The following is a 24,641-nucleotide window of genomic DNA, read 5'->3' as shown; positions in this document are numbered from 1 at the left end:
GACTTCTCCATTATACTCGTGTGCACGGACTGCCCTGCTACCTGTAGTGCTCCAGCTACCGGACCCCTTACCATCATCAAGGAGTTCGGCCCAGTGGATCCACCTCCTGGGTCTGCCCGTCCACCTGGCCCTAACAGTACTGATTATGTGTTCATTTTCTCGATGCTAAGAACGCTATTATTTGTAATGCAAGGTTTGTCCTTGTTTTTCCTATTTATGATAAGGGTGCTTTACACGCTGTGATATAGCTACCGATATATCGTCGGGGTCACGTCGTTAGTGACGCACATCCGGCACCTGTGGCGACATCGCAGCGTGTGATACAAATGAGCAACGATCAACAAGCAAAAAAAACTTGCAAAATCGTTGCTCGTTGACACATCGTTCATTTACTTAATATCGGTGCTGCTGCACATACAATGTTGTTTGTCATTCCTGCGGCAGCACACACCGCTATCTGTGACGCCGCTGGAACGACAAACATCTCCTTATCTGCGTCCACCGGCAATGAGGAAGGAAGGAGGTGGGCAGGATGTTTTTACCGCTCATCTCCGCCCCTCCTCTGCTATTGGGCAGCCGCTTGGTGACGCCGCAGTGACGTCGCTATGACACCGAACGCACCTCCCCCTTGAGGGAGGGATTGTTCGGCGGCCAGAGCGACATCGCACACAAGGCATGTGCGTGTCACGCTGCCGTAACGATAATGTTCGCTACGGCAGCGATCACTAAATGTCGCAAGAGTGACGGGGGCGGGTGCTATCGCGCTCGACATCGCTAGCTCGCGCTAGCGATGCCGCAGCGTGTTAAGCACCCTATAGTCCTCTGTGAGTATGGGACAGAGTTACATGGAAGTATCTAATTATAAAATTTCTACTGACTTCAGTATTTCTCATGTGTATAGCCTGCTATCAATATTGACTTATATAGATAATCCTGTTGAAGAGAAGTAAAAAACAGTGAACCGATATACATAATATAGGTAGAATAACCATAATCCTGTTGAAGCAGATTTTTGATGGGTTGTTTATTTTTTACATTTTGTATGCACAGGAAATATGTAGACATGATGTTAGAATGGTACAAATGGTGATATCGGATTTGCATAGATAATTCTATGAATGGTGACTGAAATTCTCTTCCGTATCACGGTTTGATGTACTTTTTTCCTGTGTGTCCTGAGGAAGGGAGCAGAGACTCCAGAAACGCGTCGACCTAAAGATGAAATAAAGGAACATTAACTCTCTATGTTCAGAGTGGTCACTGGCGCGGCCGTGTAAGCCCTACTTCACCATTCTCTGGTATCACGGTTTGTAGTATGTTTGATCGCTTGACAAAGACTCAACGTGTAGGTTGAAACGTAGTATTTTTGGTAAAAAAAAAGCTTTCCAGAGTGTTTTTTCCTGGAATGAATGCTGCATTGCACTTCATCTTTAGGGTAAAAAAATAAGAAAATCTCGATTTGATGTCCATATCCATCTGGTCTCAAGTTGGGTAAGGCGTTTACTAAGGTTCCCGCCTCTAATACCCATATCCACAGTAATCAATGCCCCGAACTTTCAACAGAGCCCCATTAGCACTATGATACTGTAGAAAGCGACAGGGAATGGTTTTTAATGTGGATGTGTCTTTCACGCCGGGGGCTGCGGTAATGCCGAGGATGTGCTGTTTGACATGGACCTTTAACTGCCGAGTTGTCAGTCCCACATATATCTTTGGACATGGGCAGATGGCATAAAAAATTACAGCACTAGTATTACAGTTAATGGACTTCTTAATAACAAAAACTCAGTCCCACTGGAGTCCGTGAAAGATTGGCATGTCTCTATATTAGGGCAAGCGCCGCAAACGCCGCAAACGCCGCAAGGGGCACACCTTATTACAGATATTGTCCTTTATTACCCTATTGGCTGCTTTTTATCTTCCCCTGATTTAGGCAGTGTATATATACACACTGTACCGCTCCCGCTGTAGCTATGGGTGATATGTATTGTCTCTATCTGCTGATTAATCCTGACCAATAGACTCTGCTGGGAGATATAATTAGAATATTGCTTGAACATTGATTTGCTTATTTATTGCATCTAATTATGTCACCTTTAAATTATTGCTAATGATATGCAGTGAGCTTGTTATTAAGCGGTTTTTGACATCTATTAAACCTGGTAATATAGTATATATACTAATCGTATATTTAATGTAATTATTGGAGGATCGTATATGGGTACTTCACTTTTTGCATTATTTTTAATTAGTCTGTAATGACTTGATATAATATATGTGTTTCACTATTTGTATTGAATTATTAAAATAAATTAACTTTTTGAGGATATTCTAATTTATTGAGATGCACCTGTATATATAATACTTATATACGCAATTTTTAGAGAAAAGCTATGGTGAACATTATTACATTTACATAGAGATCTATTCATCCAATAAAAATATGGCAAGCTGTATATTTATATATTATTTTTTTTAAATGTGTTAGCCCTGTGGAGTCATATGTACAGCCATGTGCCTATAAAGTGCCCAGAAAGTCTTCTATCAAGGGTATACTTGAGAAAAAGTTAATTAGAATGGGTCAGAAAATAAAACCTGCAGTTTACATCAGGTTAAGGCTATGTGCGAACGTTGCGTACTGGCCCTGCAGAAATTTCTGCAGCAGCGATCTGAAGAGCACACGTGCTCTGCAAATCGCTGCAGACACAGTCCGTAATGAAAAAAAAAAGCCGATTCCATGCGCTCTGCCTGCAGCTCCTCCCATAGACAGAGCGGGGGATGCAGGCAAAGCACAGGAAAGAAGTGACGTGTCACTTCTTAGAACGCGCGCTTCGGGCAGCAGCCGAAGCGCTGCGCTCTAAGACGCCACGTGCGCACGGCTCCTGCACAATCTCCATAGATTATGCTGGGGATGCAGGACGCATGCAGTTACGCTGCGGTGCAGATCGCAGTGTAACTGCATGTAATTATGCAACGTGCGCACATAGCCTTATATGCACAGTATTGTTTTAAAATATTTTTTCCTTATATCACAATCTATATTTAAAACCCCCCCAAAACATTATTAACCATGCAACTTTCATATTGGTCAGTAGAAGTATTTAAATGACTAGTAACTCTGTATAACTTAGCTGATAACATAGGATACATATGCACAATAGGTGATGACTCTGCTCCTCCTTTCAAAACCTTTGCACCCGCTCATTAGAGGATTCCATACACAAGATAGGTTCATGACATTTGCAGGAGGGATTTTCCGGTCGTTGATTCCTATATTATTGCCAATTACCCTTACACGTTATCAATAATACACGGACACTGCTTGTGACTTGGTATAAAAGGCCACATCAGCCCTTTATTGCCTATTGTTTACACACTAACACAAGGGGGCGACGTCCAATGGGCGTCCCCAACATTTAACAATAGGTAATACCATAATAATAATGCAGTACGTAATACAATACGTAACCCTGGGTAGGCCCGGTCCAGAAACCACCTTCCACCACCAAAACATGGTCCCTGGCCGCAACACACAATGGGCCGGAGATGAGGTAGTAATCACCTGCGGATCAATACCCCCATCTTGCAGGACCCATGCCTGCAAGATCCCTGTAACCGGAGCCACTATGTCCTACAAGTGACTCTCCAATCAAATAAAATTATCCGTTAAACCGCCTCTGGACCAGACCTCCCCCCGCCATAAGTCCAGTCCAGAAGCCATATTCCACCACCAGAAAAACAATCTCTGGCCGCAAGACACCGACCCAGAGATACAAGGCATTAATCACCTACGGATCAATAACCCAACCTTGCAGGACCCCATGCCTGCAAGATCCCTGTAACCGAAGCCACTATATCCCACGAGTGACTCTTCAATCAAACAACCTTATCCGTTAATCCACCTCTGGACCAAACCTACTCCTGCCGTAAATCCGGTTTAGAAGAAGCCATATACCACCACCAGAACACGATCCCTGGCCGCAATATACCAACCCAGAGATAGGAGGCATTAATCACCTACGGATTAAACCCCCCCAAGTAGCATCAAGTATCAACTGTGCCTCAAACCCCACACCTTAGGCGGGCTTTGCACGCTGCGACATCGGTAACAATGTGTTACCGACGCTGCAGCGATAGTCCCCGCCCCCGTCGCAGGTGCGATATCTTGTGATTGCTGCTGTAGCGAACATTATCACTACGGCAGCTTCACATGCACTCACCTGCCCTGCGATGTCGCTCTGGCCAGCGACCCGCCTCCTTACTAAGGGGGCGGGTCGTGCGGCATGATAGCGATGTCACACGGCAGGCAGCCAATAGAAGCGGAGGGGCGGAGATGAGCGGGACGTAAATATCCCATCCACCTCCGTCCTTCCGCATAGCCGGCCGGGACACAGGTAGGAGATGTTCCTCACTCCAGCGGCTTCACACACAGCGATGTGTGCTGCCTGCTGGAACGAGGAACAACATCGTACCTGTCGCAGCAGCGGGATTATGGAAATGTCGGACCCTACACCGATCGTACGATAACGACGCTTTTGCGCTCGTTAATCGTATGTAAAAGGCTTTACACACTACGATGTCGAGGGCGAAGCCGGATGTGCGTCACTTTCGATTTGACCCCACAGACATCGCACCTGCGATATCGTAGTGTGCAAAGCCCGCCTTACTCTTTACCTCCAACTCAATATCATCCCCGGCTGCAACCTCCAGCCCAGAGATTTGAGGCATCGATAACCTATGGATCAATCCCCCATGTGCATAACAGTAACTGTGAACTGAAACCCTAAAGCCCTTTATCAAACCGTAATCTAACAACATTCCCGGCCGCAACCACCAGCCCAGAGATATGAAGCATCAATCACCTACGAATCAATCCCCATGTGCATAACAGTAACTGTGAACTCAAAACCTTAAAGCCCGTTAGCGACTTTAATCTAACAACATCCCCGGCCGCAACCACCAGCCCAGAGATATGAGGTATTAATCACCTATGGATCAAAACCCCTATGCCTTGCAGAAACCCCGTGCCTGCACTGCATTGGGAACCAGAACCATAAACCCAACTAGTGACTCCTCCTACGATTACCATTTCACCAACATAGATCACTGACCATAACACCGTCCCATATATAAATGAGGTAATAGTCACCAAAGGAGTAATACCCTTACCCAAACCAAAAAACTCCCGTGCTGTCAATTACCTGTCCCCTGGGCCTCCCCAGCAACCAACAACTCCTTAATATAACCCTCGGCAACAACACAGACCCATATATGAGGCATTGATCACCAACGGAGCAGTACTTCCACCCCAGCAGACAACCTTGCACCTGCAAGTCACCAGTATTCGGGGCCACTGTACCTTCCCGAGTGGCTCTCCTTCCAAACACCAGTAACAATTAGAGCTCCTCTGGACCAGACCTACCCCCCTGCTGTGACAAAGGACATAATCCCCGTTATTTATGCTGACCATTCACAGATACATCATACACATCATATACACATATACTCCCACATTACCACCCATCTTATTCACCCGTTTACAAGAATCCCCAAATGACAATATACATCACAATCCACAAAGAAATATTCTCTCTCTTCTTTTCCTCGTTTGTTTTTTTTTTGTTTTTTGTTTTTTTTTATACAAGACACTTTTTCCACTCCTTTCTTCTCTTTTTTTTTACATAATGCCTCTTTTAAAATTGAATAATTATACATGCATATAAACACAACAATAATAACAATACACAATAGTAGGGAGGGTGGGTGGGAAGCTGTCATCCAGGAAATGCAAGAGGAAGTAATTGGCCCTCACCTCCTATTATATACCCCATGAAGCTCCCCCTGTCCTACCACCACACTCCACCTCCTAACCAATCACCTTCTTTTTCCTCATTCCTATACTAACCATCACCGTTTAACACCAATCATTTTACTTTTTTTTTTTTAAATTGTATATAAATATATAATCGAACTCCACCAGCCCAAAGATGCCATGAGCCCAACCACACAAAACACATAATAATACCATACGGCCCTAGGCCACATGACTTACACTCTATGCACCACGAGGACCCAATTCTGAAGTCCGAACCATAACTCGCACAGTCCCCCCCCGTAATCACGGATGTCCGAGGAACTCCATTGTTACATCTGCAGCCCATCATTGCTGATTCACTGAGTTCACCCACAACAGCCCAAAGCTGCTCACCATCTACGGTAACACCAATTCAGGCCCGCTTGACTCACAATGCCGCCGCATCTCTCCTAAACCAGCCCGAGGCCTCGCACTGGAAGTAGGCCCTCGGGCTGGACACTCCCCCTTTTCGGCCGCCGCGGCCCTGCAGGAGATTCCTCCCGGCAGCCAGAGAGGGCACAGCAAGCTGCTGCCTCCCGCTCTGCCGCGGAGGGTCCCCACTGGGGTGGGGGCTCTCAAGTTTCCCTACTCTCCCCCACCTACCCCAAAAGACCCCCGGCCAGGTCTGATAAATAAAACTGCTGCCAGCACTGTAGCACAGAAGGGGGGGGGGAGATGGGATGGTGCCGAGGAGACACCCAGGCAGCCTGGATGTGGGACTGCGCTGCCTGGGCACCCTGCACCGCCATGCGGACCAGATCCAAGGATTCATCAGGACGTCATGTTCCTCCAAGCTGTCATCCAGGAAGTGCAAGAGGAGGTAATTGACCCCCACCTCCTATTATATACCCCGTGAAGCTCCCCCCTGTCCTACCACCACACTTCACCCCCTAACCAATCACCTTCTTTTTCCTCATTCCTATACTAACCATCACCGTTTAACCCTATCAACTCCCTGACCTCCAGACTGTCATGTCGCCCCTACACCATATGGGTTCCATGGCTTTCTTAGCCAGCTTATTGCTGCTAATGTGCATGTAAACCTCCTGAAACAACAGGAGGTATGAGTCTTGAAAAACTCCAGTGGCCATTGTGAAAATTAGAAGATTTCTCTCATTTTTTTTTCTTTTATTGTGCGATAAAGAAAATAAAACACTAACTAAATTTTGATTGAAAATGCATTTAAACATAAAAAACTGATTTAAATTATAGGTTATTTTCATAGAACACATTTTATAGGACACATTTCTTAAAATAAAATCATACATTTTAATACGCCACTGAGAAGAGAAATACAAGCATCAAAACTAATAAAGCCAACTTACACATAAACAGCACATTAGAACGATGCAAAAGGATTCTAGGACTCCTGCATTTCCAACTATCCAAGTCAATCTTAAAAAAAGAATGACACCAAGAATATTTTGCAAGCAAGGCAAATATACACCAATGAATGTTCCCATTCGTGTTTCCTGGAATAAAAATGAACATATTTGTTAATTTTCTTTTTTCATTTCAAATTCATCATAATTAATTTAAAGGAAACCTGGCCATTCATTCATGATGCCCACACCACAGCCTGCATAGATCAGAGACTTGATGCAGTGTTTCATAGAAAACAATTATAAAACTCACAGAAGATGTGACTAGAATGACCAATCTAAGAGGTAGGTCACTGGCAGTACTAGACTGACAGGTATCTCCCTGCATATGTATCGGGAGCAACACGTCTAGAACCGGTCACATCAATCAAGATTAGATGTTAAAAGAGTATTTTATCTGAAACAGAATGGGTGCGGGGTGAAAGGATTCTCATACTCCAATGCTCTACTCTCTACATTTCAGGTGTCACATTGCATTCCCTCCCCCTCTCAGATTACACCACTTGCTGCCTCAACTCAATGTTTTAGTATGTTCTGTATTATGTCACAAGAATGACAAAAGTATTTTAGGAGTGATACCTTTATAAGCTAACCAGAAAAATTATATTAGCAAGGTTTCAGAGCACAGAGGCTCCTTCTTCAGGCAAATTACAAATGCTTGGTTTGGTCACAGTAATTAATTTGTAATTTGCCTGAAGAAGGAGCCTCTGTGCGCTGAAAGCTTGCGAATATAGTTTTTCTGGTTAGCCTATAAAGGTATCACTCCTAAAATACTTTTGTCATTCTTGGGACATAGTATTTCAATTGATATTTCTGGCTAACATTGTGCCACAATATTACCCTGTACTGCACATTGTAAGTATCTTCTGTACAAATTTTCCAAAATATCTGAAGATCTGAACTACCTCAGTTGCTTCTCGAATTAGATCATTTTTGTCAACCAGACCTCATGGCTCCACCCCCACGTAACCTTCAACAATGTAATCTTATTCTTTAATCACACTAATTTTGAACAGGAACACAGACTTCAAGCAGAATTTCCAATTTGCTGATCACACTGTACAGATTGGTACCTGCCTATCCTGTCATCATTTAGAGTTGCCAACTTTTCTTGTAACCTTGGAGAGATCCAGTGTCTGTTGCTCTCCATTTGTCTCCATCCCCATCAGCTAGTTTTCGTTAACCTTGTTTGTCACCTATCTTAACAGTGCTTACTGTGGCTTTTGGTTTTCAATGGCTTCGCCATTCTGTTTTGCCGATGGAATTCAATTGCCATTGTAGAAAAGAACTTCAAATTGTTAATGCACCTTATATACTGCTATACATTACTCTATTTTTCTGTTCCAAAAAATGGGGCAAAGCAAATGTCAAAAAGGAAGTGTGATCATAGTCTTATATGTTAAATGTGAACCACATTATCAATGAAAAAATAAATAAAAGCGTATATATATATCTATATATATATATATATATATATATATATATATATATATATATATACACATACAGTACAGACCAAAAGTTTGGACACACCATCTCATCTCTAGAACAACTATTAAGAGGAGACTTTGTGCAGCAGGCCTTCATGGTAAAATAGCTGCTAGGAAACCACTGCTAAGGACAGGCAACAAGCAGAAGAGACTTGTTTGGGCTAAAGAACACAAGGAATGGACATTAGACCAGTTGAAATCTGTGCTTTGGTCTGATGAGTCCAAATTTGAGATCTTTGGGTCCAACCACCGTGTCTTTGTAGAAAAGGTGAACGGATGGACTCTACATGCCTGGTTCCCACCGTGAAGCATGGAGGAGGAGGTGTAATTGTGTGGGGGTGCTTTGCGGGTGACACTGTTGGGGATTTATTCAAAATTGAAGGCATACTAAACCAGCATGGCTACCACAGCATCTTGCAGCGGCATGCTATTCCGTCCGGTTTGCGTTTGGTTGGACCATCATTTATTTTTTAACAGGACAATGATCCCAAACACACCTCCAGGCTGTGTAAGGGCTATTTGACTAAGAAGGAGAGTGATGAGATGCTACACCAGATGACCTGGCCTCCACAGTCACCAGACCTGAACCCAATCGAGATGGTTTGGGGTGAGCTAGACCGCAGAGTGAAGGCAAAAGGGCCAACAAGTGCTAAGCATTTCTGGAATGCTACAAATTTCTAGAATCTACAAATTTTAGAGTCATGAAAATAAAGAAAACTCTTTGAATGAGAAGGTGTGTCCAAACTTTTGGTCTGTACTGTGTGTATATATATATATATATATATATATATATATATACACATACATATATATATATATATACACATATATATATTTATATATATATATATATATATACACATACATATATATATACACATATATATATTTATATATATATATATATATATATATATACAGGGCACACACTGACGAGCAAAAGGGTAACAATTAGTGATGAGCAAGCATGCTCACCACTGCTCATTACTCGATCGAGTATTGGAGTTTAAAAATGCTTGCATTTTCCATTGACTTCTATTATACTCGGTACTATAGTAGCGTACAAGCACCCTGATACTTGATTGAGTAACGAGAAGTGGCGAGCATGCTCGCTCATCACAACTTTTGATTTTCAGGCTCCACATCTCACCATCCACTACATCTTCGAACGTTAAACTACCTTCATTTTATAGACAATCATCTTGGCTATCTCATACATAAATTTGAATTGCAACTGGTTAGTATAAGATTAGTTATGCAGATTCTTGTCATGTCACTGTATTATTAGGGTTTTGCTCCTGGAGGTTCAAAAATATTTTTCTTCCTGTATATAACAAATTGTTCTCACATTCTCTCATAGCTTAGTGTCATATTAGGTTGATTCTCAAGCGAAAGGTCACTGGTTCGAATTGAGAAGAAGATTCAACAAGAAAAGGGAAACAGCACCATCCAGTTCATCTATAGCGGTCTCTATGTTAAGAAAATTGCCAAAATGCATCATGTGAGTGCCATGATAGTTGGAATAATATGAAATGATTTCTGTCCATCCATTGAAAATCAACCGTTGGACGTCCAGGCAAAATATCGGAGTCAATAAGTTGGCTCACCCCAGGGTCTATCAGTTCTGGTACGAGAAACACGACAGTGGAAGTGGATTGTATGCTTTGAAATAGAGAGATCACATAGATCCATACAAGCAACAAGTGATGCGCATTACACAAGTCTGGAATAGTGGCCCCAAAAAAAGGTGAAGATGCCTCGACTTTAACATCATCATAAGAAACGTTGGCTCAAGATTGTAAAAAAGTACGAAAAGTGGATGGTAGAAGATTAGAATGGGTGATTTGGAGTGATGAGACAAAAATCAATACACTAGGCCTTGATGGGTGCAAATGGACCTGTAATAAGCTAGAGAAAAAGGGGCTAAAGGATCAAGAAATTCAAGGAACTGTCAAGTTCTGTGGAAAAAAACTCATGTGGGGTTGTGTCACAGCCAAAGGCATTGGATACTTGACCAGGATCGATGGTGGTTTCAGTGCTGAGTTGTATGTGAGTATCCTACAAGATAAGTTACTTAGTACTCGACTGTACAATCAGTATAAAATGAATGACAGTCTCCCAGCAGGACAATGACCTTAAGTATGACCAAATGAGTTGACGTTTATACGCCAACATTGGGAATGTGAAGGAGACACCCTAGAACAGATTTCGATGAAGACATCTTTGAATCTGATTGAGAGCATGCCCAGAAGGATTAAAAAATACTAACATAATCATAAAAATTAAACTTTAGATTTGTAGGAGCAAACAGTGACAATGCAGTGATATGACAGGAATATGCATAACTAACTCACATTTATATATGGGATAGCCAAGAAGATTGTCTATAAAATGATGGTAGACTCACGTTTAAAGTTGTAATGGATGGTTAGATATTGAGCCTGAAAATCAAAAGTTCAAAACATTTTCACCTTTTTGCTCGTTAGTGTGTATATACACACATACAGTACATGCATACATGCATACATACAGTACATACACAGTTGAAACCAGAAGTTTACATATACTATCTAAAAAGACACATGCATGCTTTTCTCACTATCTGACATGAAATCAGAATAAACCTTTCGCAGTTTAGGTCAATTACGTAGGATTAACAAAATTACTTATATTTGCCAAATGCCAGAATAATGAGAAAGAGAGAATGTTTTAAGTCATTTTTACTACCTTCTGCACATTCAAAAGTTTACGTATATTTCATCAGTATTTGGTATCATTTCCCTTAAAATGTATGACTTGGGTCCAACATTTTGGATATCCTTCCACAAGCTTCTCACAATAATTTGGGTCCATTCCCCCTGACAGAACTGATGTAACTGAGCCATGTTTGAAAGTCTCCTTGCTCGCACTGGCCTTTTCAGCTTTGCCCATACATTTTCAATAGGATTGAGATCAGGGCTTTATGATGGCCACTCCAAAACATTGACTTTGCTATCCTTAAACCACTTTGTCACCAGTTTGGTATTATACTTCGGGTCTTTGTGCATTTGAAAGATCCATTTCCACCCAAGCTTTAAGCACCTGGTTGATGTCTGGAGAAGCTGCTTCAGTATTTCTATATAATCTTCTTTCCGCACAATAACATCTATTTTGTGAAGTTCACCAGTCCTACTTGCAACAAAACAACCCCACAACATGATGCTGACAATCCCAAGTGTTACAGTTGGGATGGTGATCTTAGGTTTCAAAGCTTCTCCCTTTTTCCTCTAAATGTAACTATGGTCATAATGGCCAAACAGTTAAATTTTAGTTTGGTCAGATCACAGAACATGTCTCCAAAAATTAAGATCTTTATTCCTGTGTGCATTTGCAAACATTAATCTGGCTTTTTATGTTTCTTTTGGAGTAATGGCTTTTTCCTGGCAGAGTGGCCTTTCAGCCCATGTTGACACAGTACTCATTTTACTGTGGATAAAGACACAATCTTAAAAACAAAGAAAGTGAGCTGGAGTATGCTTTGGTGTTCAGGTGTGCGCCTGCAGAAAACGTATATGTGCAAAAATGCTGCAAGACAGAGCACATTCTAACGAAGTCTGATCCATTATAGTCAATGGCCCCATCGGCGCATGCGTCTGAAACACGTTTTGTGGGGTGGGGGAGGGGCGGTTCGGACGGAAGCCTCGACGGGACCACTGAACGTAAATAAAAACGCTATGTGAATGGGGCCTAAAGCGGGCTTTACACGCTACGACATCGCTCAAGTGATCTCGTTGGGGTCACGGAATTTGTGACGCACATCCGGTCGCTTTAGCGATGCCGTTGTGTGTGACACCTATGAGCAATTTTGCATCGTCGCAAAAATGTGCAAAATTGCTCATCGGTGACATGGGGGTCCATTCTCAAATATCGTTACTGCAGCAGTAACGAAGTTGTTCCTCGTTCCTGCGGCAGCACACATCGCTCCGTGTGACACCGCAGGAACGAGGAAGCTCTCCTTACCTGCCTCCCGGCCACAATGCGGAAGGAAGGAGGTGGGCGGGATGTTCGTCCCGCTCATCTCTGCCCCTCCGCTTCTATTGGGCGGTGATTCAGTGACGCTGCTGTGACGTCGCTGTGACGCTGAACGAACCGCCCCCTTAGAAAGGAGGCGGTTTGCCGGTCACAGCGACGTCGCAGGGAAGGTAAGTCCGTGTGACGGGTCCGGGCGATGTTGTGCGACACAGACAGAGATTTTCCCGTGTCTCACAACCGATGGGGGCGGGTACGCACGCTAGCGATATCGGCACCGATATCGCAGTGTGTAAAGCGGCCTTTAGACCTTACCAAACCTCCATGGAAAAAAAAATTAAAAATGAGAAAAACTGGTTATAGAACATGTTACAAACTTATTTATGTTTTTACAAATAGAAAGTGCTATTTTATTTTATGAGTGCAATTTTTGTACCTTTACTTCTTTCCTCTTGCGATCTTCATACTCTTCATGTTCTTTAACCCCTTGTGGCAAGTTTGTATAATTTGCAAGTTTGTTCAGAAGTGATGACACCATTGGATTACTGTCCATTTCTTCCTACAGTTGAATGAGAAATTAATATTTCCATTCATAAGTAGCTACCGTGTCATGAATCATAAAGTGTAGCTATATTTATACAAAACTTGACACATCATAGAAACATATCAGAAGTTTTAACTGGACAAGATCTGCATGCTATGATCCCCCTCAAAAGCCAAAACAATGAAGCAGAAGTGTACAGTCAGACAAGTACAGCTCTCCTCAGACATGAAAGGGCTGTCCCCTTTTAGAAAAACCGAATCCCAGGAAATAGTTTGGTATAAAAACAACAGCGCTTTACTCACTGTCCCTGGATCCACCGTGGAGTCTCCACAACCGTTCCCGGGATTGGATGTAGGCTGCAGTGCTGTATGTCACAACAATATTGCGGCAGTCAGTGAGCTCAGCAGCTTTTATAACAAACTGGGCCCGGTGACTGGAATTTTCTGAAAAGGTGACAATCCCTTTAAAACAGGCTCACTATAAAATCTACCTTCAATTTCTATCATGTATCGGCTGTGGAGAGGGGGGCTGTTTGCCAGGTTTGCCTGGCGCACCAGTTGCGCCCTTATTTGGATCGTGAGACTCTGCGCACCGTTGCCCATGCCCTTATTACTTCGAGGATCGACTACTGCAATGCTCTCTACATGGGGCTACCCTTGAAAAGTATTTGGAAACTGCAGGTAGTTCCGAATGTAGCCACAAGAGCCATTGTGGGACTTCCTAGACATTCCCACATTTTACCAACACGCCGCGAACTGCACTGGCTAGCGATTAGTTTCCAAGTGCAATTCAAAGTGTTGGTGATTACCTATAAAGCCCTAGATGCCATAGTACCAGCATACCTCCGCGACCATCTCTTGCCTCATGTGTCCTAGCGACCAGTCCGGGCCCATAGGGAAGGCCTCCTCCAAGTTCAGTCGATGAGCCACTGTCAAGTGGTGACTCCCAGGGTTAGAACCTTCTCCATAATAGTCCCAACCCTCTAGAACAATCTTCCCCCAGAGCTCCGTATTGCCCCTATCCTACTGGCATTCTGTAAAGACCTTAAGAATAAACTATGTCGGCAGGGCTGGGACCGTTAGTGTTGACTACGGCTAATAATTTATAAAAAAAAATGGTATAAATAGGGTATGTTTTGGAGGGGTTTTTAATGTTTTTAAGGTTAATTGATTTTATGTATAATGTTTCTATTTGTTTAAAACTTTGTATTTTGCATTTATATGTTGTGAGCCGCTCTGAGTCTTTGAAGAGGGGCGGCATAAAAGTTTGACAAATAAATAAATAAAATAAATATTAAATGAGTGCAGTGGGTAATGTGCTTTTTTACCTTAAATAAGCCTACAAGTTCCATTTGTGCATGTTTTTTCCCCAGAAGAGGTTTATGTACACTTACAAATGTAGTGTCACAAGGTGTTGAGAAGGAGATGCAACTGCAGTTTCCCACATAGGCGGAGCGGATAAGAGGATCAGAAGGGAAGGGAGACATCTTAATATTTGTGGAGCAACTTCCATTTAAAATTACCACAATGTGCCAGATAAAGCAATGACAAATACCACTAATGCCCAATGATTGCCACTGAGGTATAGTGGAACCTCCATCATGGTGTCTGGAATCATGGCAGAAAGTCTGGAGCTACAGATAATCTGTGATGGATACTTTGAGGAAATGTGAACACAATCTTCTCCTTGTAAATGGAGAGAGAAAATACCGTACTTTTTGTTTTATAAGATGCACCGGATTATAAAATGCACCCCAAACTTAGAGGGAAACAAAAGGGGGGGGGGAATATGGGGTCTGTTTTATAATCCAGTGCTGTCTTACTGGATGGGGGGCCAGCAGTGGTGGTGGAGCGGGATCACAGGAGGCAGGGATGGTGGTGGAGTAGGACGATGCTGCAGGCGGTGCAGCGGGTATCCCAGATCCTCGATGCTGGCACTGTGAGGCAGAAGCTGTCGGCGGTGCGGGTTTCAAAGAAATGGTGCACGGAGGTGGCGCGTGCGCAGATGGAGCTCTCAGCTCAATGACAAGCCTAGATCTCATCTGCATATGCGCCACCTCCGGGCGCCATTTTCCTTAAGTTCGCAGCAGTGAATCAATGGGCCGAACGCGGTGTGTACGCAGATGAGATCTTGAACAGAGAGCTCCATTTGTGCATGCGCCGACTCCGGGAACCATTATTTGAAGCCCACACCCCCGACAGCGGCCCCTGCCTTACCGCTAACAGCACAGCGCCCAGCATGCAGCACAGCCTGCAGTAAACCTTCAGGCACAGCACAGCATCCGCACTAAGCCTGCAGAACAGCACCTGCGGCCCGCAGCATCTCCCCCTGCCTCTTGTGACCTCTCTCCACCCCCCCCCGGTAAGCTGCATTAAGATTATAAGATGTACTCCTTATCTTCGTCCCAAAAGTTTGGGAGGAAAAATGCATCTTACATACCGAAAAGTAAGGTAATAACTTTACAGTATCAGATATGAAAAAATAGAACCAAAATATGCAGGTAATCTCCATTTACAGACTCCTAAAAATGGATACATGTTATCCAATGTCTACTAAAGAGTAAGGTATATCTTCAAACAAAGCTGACCAGACACGTAATATACCAACTATAGCCTGACATATTCATATTAATAAAGATGATGCATATTAGCACTGCAGTCTTGCAGCGCTGGGCCCCTGGGTTCAAATGCCACCAAGGACAACACCTGCAAGGAGTTTGTATGTTCTCCCCATATCTGTGTGGGTTTCCTCCCACATTCCAAAGACATACAGATAGGGAATTTAGATTGTGAGCCCCAATGGGACAGTGTTCCTGATGTATGTGGGATTAATGGTGCTGTATAAGTGAATACATATTATTAATTCTTATCATCTACATTCCCTATCAATGTGTAATTTTTAGGCCCACAACCTCACAGGGAGAAGAATTCCCTCATCAGAGTACAGCAATACTAGCAAACTTCCATTCTGGAAAACTTTTCATGGCCACAAATAATTTGATTCTTAGTGACTCCTTGTGTTTTGCAGTGACATATTTCCTGAGTGTGGCTGAAAGGACCTGTGGCCAGGCGATTAGCTTACCTTGGAAGGAGGGGGGCCACATACGGAAACAGGGGATGTCTACTAATCTTATTACATTATGAGCCTTTTAAGAACTAGTAACAACTGAGGGTCCAGGAAACGTACCCGTATCTGTACCTAAACTATTACATAAAAATCAAGTTATTTCTCACTCACAACTGTAATGTAGACATTTGCCCTTTCTGTACATATGCAGAAAACAATGCTGTGCTGAATGATTTTAGTTCAATCCTTTAATCTTGAAAGAACCCTACTGCCGTTGATCAAAATAGAACAGCTTGCTTCCTGTAGATGTGCTTAGGATTCAAATAGATTCCTTCACATGCTCCTACAGCTTACACGGCTTATTAGCACAGGCTCATTTACAAATATTACATGAAATTGGTTTACGCTTGCTTACAATTTCACACAGTTTTCGGCCACTATAAATCACAGACTGTAACTTTATGACATTGCATAGAACAATTAGATAGGAGAAAATGGTATTACCAGGAGATTCTCAATGAGGGAAGACCAGATCAGAGTAGAAGGAATCAAGATAGCAAAAGATGGCAAACAACTTAGACATAGTACATGGACAAATAGAGCTACACACAGAAGGTACACAAAAACCTCAACATTAGGATTCTTATTTAATAATAGCCAATGCTACTAATATTCATCTGTTGTCCTTCCCTTAAAGGGAACCAATCACCAGGATTTTCGTATATAAGCTAAAGCCAGTGCTATACTGGCACTATCAGGCTGATTCTATACATACCTGTAGTGGTCAGCTTGGATATATAGGGTTTTGAAATCAAAGAAAGTAAAGTTTCAAAAAAATTGGCAGCTGCTTGAGTGACAGATGCACTGGAGCAGATAATATATTCATAGTTATCCCCTCCCTCTGTTAGAATTAGCATAAGTATTATACAAATGACTCACTTTGTCTAGCAGGACCTGTGGTGAAGTCATACCCATGTGACCTGGTATCCAACTTTGGTGGCTGAGGCCCCGCCCCTTCTGGTCACATGGGTATGACCTCACAGGTCTTCCAAGATACAAAGTGAATCTTTTGTATCATAGTTATGCTACTTCTAACAGGGGGAGGGGATAACTATGAATATACAGTATGATCTGATCCTCAGCGCGGTCACTCAACAAGCAGATCATTTTGTAAAGTTTACTTCTTTGGATTTCAAAACCTAAACATCTGAGCTGACCACTACAGGTATGTATAGACTCAGCCTGATAGTGCCAGTATAGCACTGGCTTTATATAGGAAAATCCTGGTGATTGGTTCCCTTTAATGAGTAATCAACACTTCAATTTTACTTTGCTATTTCTATCCAGCCTTGAAAGACCTTTCACATAATTTTTCATATTGAATAGAACACATGATGTAATAGTGTATAATAGGTTATATTCCACCCTGCAGCCTTTCTGCTTTTTTTTTTGTATTTCACCTCTCTATTGCACACAAATTAGCAATAAAAACACCTGGCACCTAAGAAGTTAACTTTTGGTAATTCCCAGTGGGTGATATCAGACAGTTTTCACTGGGGGTGTATCGTTCTCCCTGTACGAGATGCAATCTGAACATGTTGCGGATGGGGGCCAAACCGCTGCAGGGGGGCTGCTCGGGTCTGGGTTAGTTACTGTGGCTCGAGTGGTAGCCGGACCCAGGCTCATGCGGCCATCTGTCCTCACAACCGTAGAAACGGTGTATTTACAGGGGGAAATGTTTGTCAGTGACGCCACCCGTGGGTTGCAGTGAGAGTTGGTGGCACCGCCGCTGCCTGGATATGGGATGCCCGGGGCTGATGGAGTGGGGCAGCAGGATTGGTATCCCCTCCACAGGTAGGGGAGGTGTTGACCCGGGGCCCAAGTGTGCGGGAGAAGTATGCTGTGGAGAGTGTCATGCAAGGCCAGACCGGGCCAGAATGGTGTACTTACAGTTCCAAAGGATTGCACACAGAGTCTAGTGGTAAACCAAATTGCCAGTGACCGGTAACCTACGGCGGGTGTATTCGGGTCCCACACCCTGATACAGCAAACAGGGGTCCCTTCCTCCTGCACTCAGTGTTTGTGTCTTCAACAGGACAACTCCGCTTGGAACGGGGAAGTCCACTCCCGGTAACTTTGTATGTTGGGAGCCGTGGCCCGTGAAATCTGACCCGTGGGATCTCTGTGGGTTCTGGCGGACACCCTATCCCCCGCGTTGGGCTTCCGTTTCGCTCTCTGGGCTTGCTGGTGGGACAAGACGTGGAATCTTGTCCCCGGCTGGCTAATTGACAAGGGGCTTGAAACCTTCCTCGCCCTAGGGTCCAGGCACCCCGACTGTGCACGGACTCCGGACCAGTTTCCCGCTGTCGGCACCGGCGAGCTACAACCCTGTCCCGGTCCACATAAGGTCTCCCGCGACCGGACCGTCGCCTGTGGCCCTGTCTGCCGTCTGCCACCTAGTCAGTCGTCCGGTAGTCCAGGGGCCCCAACCCCTTACTCCGCTGTCACTCCACACTCCTCTCTTTTCAACTGTCAGTACTCAACTCTACAACTAGACTAGACTGTCTTGTTCCCTCCCCTGACTCCTCAGAACCCCTAGGTGGGCGCTCCCATCTGCTTTGTCCCGCCCACTGGTGTGTCCCTATTGTCATGGGGGTGACTAGGCTTTACTGGCTGGTGTTATGTACCTGGGTGTGGGTTTGTGTTGGTATGCCAAGGAGGATGGAGTCCTGCACCTAGAAGATTTGTGCAGTCTCTGTGACAACCTGGTTTTGCCAGGGCGTCACAAACACGACCAATTGGACTTAACAAAAGTTAACGTATTACGTGTCAAATACTTTGATTGCTAATATCTCTGCACCAGAGAGAGTAAATAAAAAAAATAGCAAAAGAAACCAAACAAAATGTTATATTCCGCCTGTAGCCACTATTACATAGTGTGTCCAATGCAATATGAAAAATTTGGTGAAAAGTGCAAATTAGGTGACCTCCAAACCACTGCTTACTGGTCTGGTTTTTCTATACTCCATAACTATCCTCTGGAGGTACAAACACTGGCAGTGGAGGGGCAGACACCTTAGGACAGTGTTCACTCCCTGCAAGGTATTTAATGCCAGGGTTTCAAGAGATAACGAAGTGCTGCCTAAATCACTGCACTGGGTATAACTGTGCTGGAGGAGTTGCTGTTGATGGCACAATGCAGGAGGCACACTAAGGCCCTGTGCGCACTGGAAAATGGAATTTTCTCAAGAAAATTCCGCAGGCATTGAAAGATTACTGCACCCGCGGTAAAAAAACGCGGCAAACCGCACCCGAAAACCGCATGCGGTTTGCCGCGGTTTTACCGCGGTATTGTTCGTGGTATTGCCGCGGTTTTGCCACGTGCGGGTTGGTACATGTGTTTTATTGCATTCAATGCAATAAAGCACATTGAAAAAAAAAATAATTTCCTTCTGAGATAGATAGTAGACAGATAGATAAATAGACAGAAAGAAGAATAGATAGAGGGATAGATAGATAGACAGATAGAGGGATAGATAGATAGATAGATAGAGGACAGATCGCTGCATTTCTCCCGAGCGGTAATGTGTTGTTCACATTACCGGCCGTGGGAAATGCCTTGTAATTACCTCTGCTGTCTCGTTGCGAGGCTGCATTCAGCGCTGTGTCAGTGTCAGTCGCAGCTGGATGCAAGCATCGCAGGACGTGGATTACATCGGAGCTTTGTTTTGGGAGGGGTTAATAAAAGGGTGAACGAGGCTTATTTGTGTTTTATTTAAAATAAAGGATTTTTCAGTGTGTGTATTTTTCACCTTACTTACGGGTTGATCATGTCAGCTGTCTCATAGACGCTGCCATGATCAAGCCTGGACTTAGTGGCGGCGATCCGCCGCCATTAACTCCTTGTATTACCCTGACTGCCACTGCATCATGGCAGCAGGAAGAGCTGGGGACACTCCGATACTGCCGCATAATGGATGCGACAGTCCCGGGGCAGCTGCGGCTGGTATTCTAGGCTGCGGGAGGGGGGAGGGAGGCGGGGGACATTAACCCTGCCCCTCGCCCTCCCCAGCCTGAGAATACCGGGCCGCCGCTGTGTGCTTACCTCGGCTGGAAGGTAAAAATACAGCGGAGCCCACGTGTTTTTTTTTCTAGATTTCCGTTTGCTTTCTATGTGTGTTCTATATGTCTGTGTCTGTGTTCTATGTCTGTGATGTCTGTGTGTGTGTTTATTCTCTGCTCTGCTTCCTCTTCCTGTCATAATGACATCACTTCCCTGCAAAACCGCAGGCAAGCGATGTACATTACTGCGGGTAAACCGTGAAATACCGCAGGGAATAACGCAGGAAAACGCAGTGAACCGCACAGAATTTGCTGCCTGCGTTATTCCCTGCGGGATTTCATGATTACATTGGAGTCAATATAGTGATATCCCGCAGCGACGTGCGGAAAATAATTGACATGCAATTGTTTTTGCTACGGGAATCCCGCAGCAAAACATGCAGCTGTCAAATTCCGCCTAGTGCGCACAGGATTTTTTTTCCCATAGGTTTTGCTGGTGAATCACTGCAGAGATGTTATGAACATTTTCTGCAGCGAAAAATGCAGCAAAAGTGCAGGAAATCCGCAGCAAAAAACGGCAAGTGCGCACAGGGCCTTAATAGTAGTGGTTCTGTAGAAGGACACAAAACACGATCCTCCTGAACAGTGAGAAGATATCTGCACCGAATGCCTTGCATGGGACCAAACATATTGCTAAGATGCGTCCTACCTCCACTGCGAGAGTCCATACTCCCAGTGCATAGTAACAGTGTATAGAAAAGTCAGAAAAGTAGAATAAGGAGTAAGCAGCGCCTTAGAGACCACTTTCATACAGACGCCTGCTGTATGGAGAAACTAGTTGCATATATTGCTTAGGTGTGATTTTGTCCCATTCTTCCACACAGTCTTCAAGTCCTGATGGTTATGTGGGCTCCTGAACGCCGTAGATTTAGTTCCTTCCATTAATTGTCTATTGGATTTAGGTCAAGTGATTCATTGGGCTCTTGTAACAGATTTATTTTCTTTCTCTGAAAGCAATGGAGTTTCCTTGGCTGTGTGTTTGGGAATATTGTATTGATGAAATATTCACCCTTGTTTCATCTTCATCATCCTGGTAGATGAGAGCACTTTTTTTATAAATATATTCCTGCATATAGTAAAAAATACATTCTACTTAGAGACCCAGCCACAGGCAAAACCTCCTGGGTAGAAAAACATAAAAATTAGATCTGAGTAGTAAGGTCCATATCTCTGGAACTGTATGGCGGATTTAAAAAAAAAAATAAAAAAAAAAAAATAAATACTCAGGGGAGCAGAGAAATTAAAATAAGGGCAAAACTGGCTATTTTTGACCTGGTAACTAGCCTTTTTTAACAAGTGGGGACAATAAAAAAGGGAGAGAGAAGACACAGCGGCTATCATGCGCGTCCTCGGTGATCCCACTTTTTTATCTGCAGGCCTGAGGAGATTAGGAAATAGCAAAATCTGATGGCAATGCTTCCTTGGGAGATTCTATTGCTTCCTGGTCATAGGACAATCCCCTACCTGCCCAAAGGTAGAGAAGAGGGCGAATTGAAGAGGGCGAATTGCAGAGATCTGAGAAAAGAGTCTGAAAATAACACTGCAGAGTGTTTTTGGACATACAGTGCTGCTCACCATTATTGGCACCCCTTCTGTTTTTCCAATTGAAAGTTTTGTTTAATTTTAACAGAATACATTAAAAGAACATCGAACCATGCTGTAGCAGATTATGCGAATCAAAAGTTATGTGACACAACACATTTGCAGACTTCATAACAGAATATAGATGATTGATATAATGCATGGGTATTCAATTTAAACCTCAGAAAACAATAAAACAAAAACAAGAGGTTAAGAAAAGAGGCAGTCACGATGTATAGAAAAGAAAGGATGAGTCAGAAAAAGAGGAGGGAAGAGAAAGAGTGGAACATGTCGGCCAGGTCTACTACATTGTCCGTTGTACCAAAACTTGTCGTAAGGGTGTGTTGTCTGAAGGAGACACTGCCAAAGGGCCTAACTTTCTGGAGATTAAATTAGTTCAAGAAATTTTTTGCCCGAAAGGAATGATTCCCATTGAAACCATTTAGTGGCCATCTCTACCGTCTGTCCGCACGACTGGGCCATTACTATTTCCATGCGATGGATCATGTTCACCTCCATTACCCACTCATCTAGCGTAGGGGGGCAGGATCTTTCCAACGCCGTGGAACCACTGTTTTGGCTGCCTGAAGGAGGTGACCTAAGAGGGATTTTTTATAAGCCTTTTCCGATACATTAAAGATGTATGATAGGACTGCCTCTGGGCGGCTAGGAACTGTGATCCCGGTGACCTCCTGAATGGCTGCCAAAACTTTATTCTAAAAGACCGCCAAGCTCGGACAGTACCACCAGATGTGGGACATGGTGCCCCCATGTGCTCCACAACGCCAACAGATATCAGGTACTTCGGGACACCATGCATGGAGCAACGTTGGGACCCTGTACCACCTGGAAAATATTTTGTAGCTGGTTTCTTGCATCCTGGTGGCAACCACGGACCTGTGGGTCAGACGAAAACAGCGTTCCCACTGATTTCCAGGGAACGACTGATTTAGCTCTACCTCCCATGCCGCGCAAAAGCGAGGAAGAGATACCTCTGCCGTGCTAGTTATGATCTTGTATATTTTTAATATTGCGTGATGTGTATCGGAGGATCCGGTACAAAGGTTTTCAAAAGGTGTTTTGGGAGTGGGGTGAGCCACGACCGTGTCCTGTGAGATTATGAAATGTTTGAGTTGGGCATATTCAAAATGGAACCGCAATTTGAAATTACGATTTTCCACAATCTCCAGGAGTGGTAGGAGGGATCCCCTCGGGGCCACCTGGTTCAATCTCAAGGGGATCTGTTTCGTACTTCCCAGAAAGTTGGTGGATGATGCCCCCGGTAAAAATTCTGGGTTATCGGTTAATGGCATAAGGGGTCCTCTGGACTGAATCAGGCAATTGCGTGATGATGTAAAGTGTACAGTTTTCAATGTTTGTTTAGTGCTGTAGGACATTTCAATCTTATGTTTGGTAAGGAGTGGCCAGGTCCACGGCAGGGTCGGCACTGATAAGGGGCATATTTCCTGTGCTAGACAAACCCAGAGCTTAGACCTAGAGCTATGTAAAAGGTCCAGGACTCTGGCATGTGCGGCCGCCATGTAGTACCGCCTGCAATCGGGTAACCCCACTCCTCCTGCGTTCTTGGTCCTAGTTAAGATGCTGCTTCTGAGGCAAGCGCGCTTCTTTGACCAAACAAACTGATTAAAAAAGCACTGCATCTTGGCCCAGTAGGCTGCCGAGATGTAGACCGGGACCGTCTGTATCAAGTACAGCAATCTTGGCAAGGCCGTCATCCTGAGGGCGCTAATCCTGCCAAACCATGAGAGAGTGCCTTTTTGCCATGAGGTTAAGTCTCCCTCAAGTCTTGACAGGAAACTTTGATAATTTAATTGAAAGAGTCTGGACAGATCAGATGGAATGTTGATGCCCAAGTATTCAATACTGCCGTGGGGTGGCCATCTAAAGGGGAAGTTTGGTTTTATAGCATTTACCGTCGTTTGGGGCAGGGTTATATTCAGGGCCTCTGATTTATCAAAATTAATTTTAAAATTGGCCCACTTGCTAAAACGGTTTAGTTCCACCATTAGGGACGGAAGAGATGTGAGGGGGTTACAGAGGTATATAAGGAGATCGTCGGCAAAAGCGGCGCATTTAAGCTCCCGATTGGCGATCCTAATTCCCTGTATATCCGGGTTGGTCCGAATGGCCGACAACAAGTGTTCCATGACCAAGATATATAGTAGAGGTGACAGGGGACACCCTTGCCGGGTCCAGTTATGGATCGAGAAGGGTCTCGACAGAGTGCCAATGATTTTAAGATATGCAGTCGGGGAATGATATAGGGCCATAATCCTAGACGAAAAAAGTGGCCCCAGGCCCATGTGGTCCAGTGTCTGTGAAAGCGACTGCCAGGAGACTCTGTCAAAAGCCTTCTCGGCATCAAGAGATAATAACATTAGGGAAAGTTTTTTAGTGTGTGTGTGATGGATTAGATCCAGGGTCTTTATTGTATTGTCCCTTGCCTTTCTGCCCGGGACAAATCCGAAGTGGTCTAAATGAATCAGGTCAGGGAGCAGGGGGCCAAGTCTATTTGCCAAAAGTTTGGCATAGATTTTTAAATCTACATTAAGGAGTGAGATCGGTCTAAAACT

The 24,641-nt window shown here is 44.0% G+C and overlaps 1 protein-coding gene across 2 annotated transcripts in view; it reads right to left on the bottom strand.

Moving 5' to 3' along the window:
- SLC12A7 (solute carrier family 12 member 7) overlaps nt 1-24,641 on the bottom strand; it is a 1,179,416-nt gene that overhangs the window by 764,401 nt on the left and 390,374 nt on the right. For both annotated transcript variants that reach the window (XM_075315005.1, XM_075315006.1), the window contains exons 3-4: nt 13,171-13,293; nt 7,180-7,326 (exon numbers count right to left, since the gene is read on the bottom strand). In XM_075315005.1, coding sequence (XP_075171120.1) covers nt 7,180-7,326; nt 13,171-13,293 — 270 coding nt within the window. The remainder of the gene's footprint in view (nt 1-7,179; nt 7,327-13,170; nt 13,294-24,641) is intronic.

This window comes from Anomaloglossus baeobatrachus, chromosome 6, assembly GCF_048569485.1.
Source record: "Anomaloglossus baeobatrachus isolate aAnoBae1 chromosome 6, aAnoBae1.hap1, whole genome shotgun sequence".
NCBI classification, from domain to species: domain Eukaryota; kingdom Metazoa; phylum Chordata; class Amphibia; order Anura; family Aromobatidae; genus Anomaloglossus; species Anomaloglossus baeobatrachus.
This window is presented reverse-complemented; position numbering and strand designations above follow the sequence as displayed.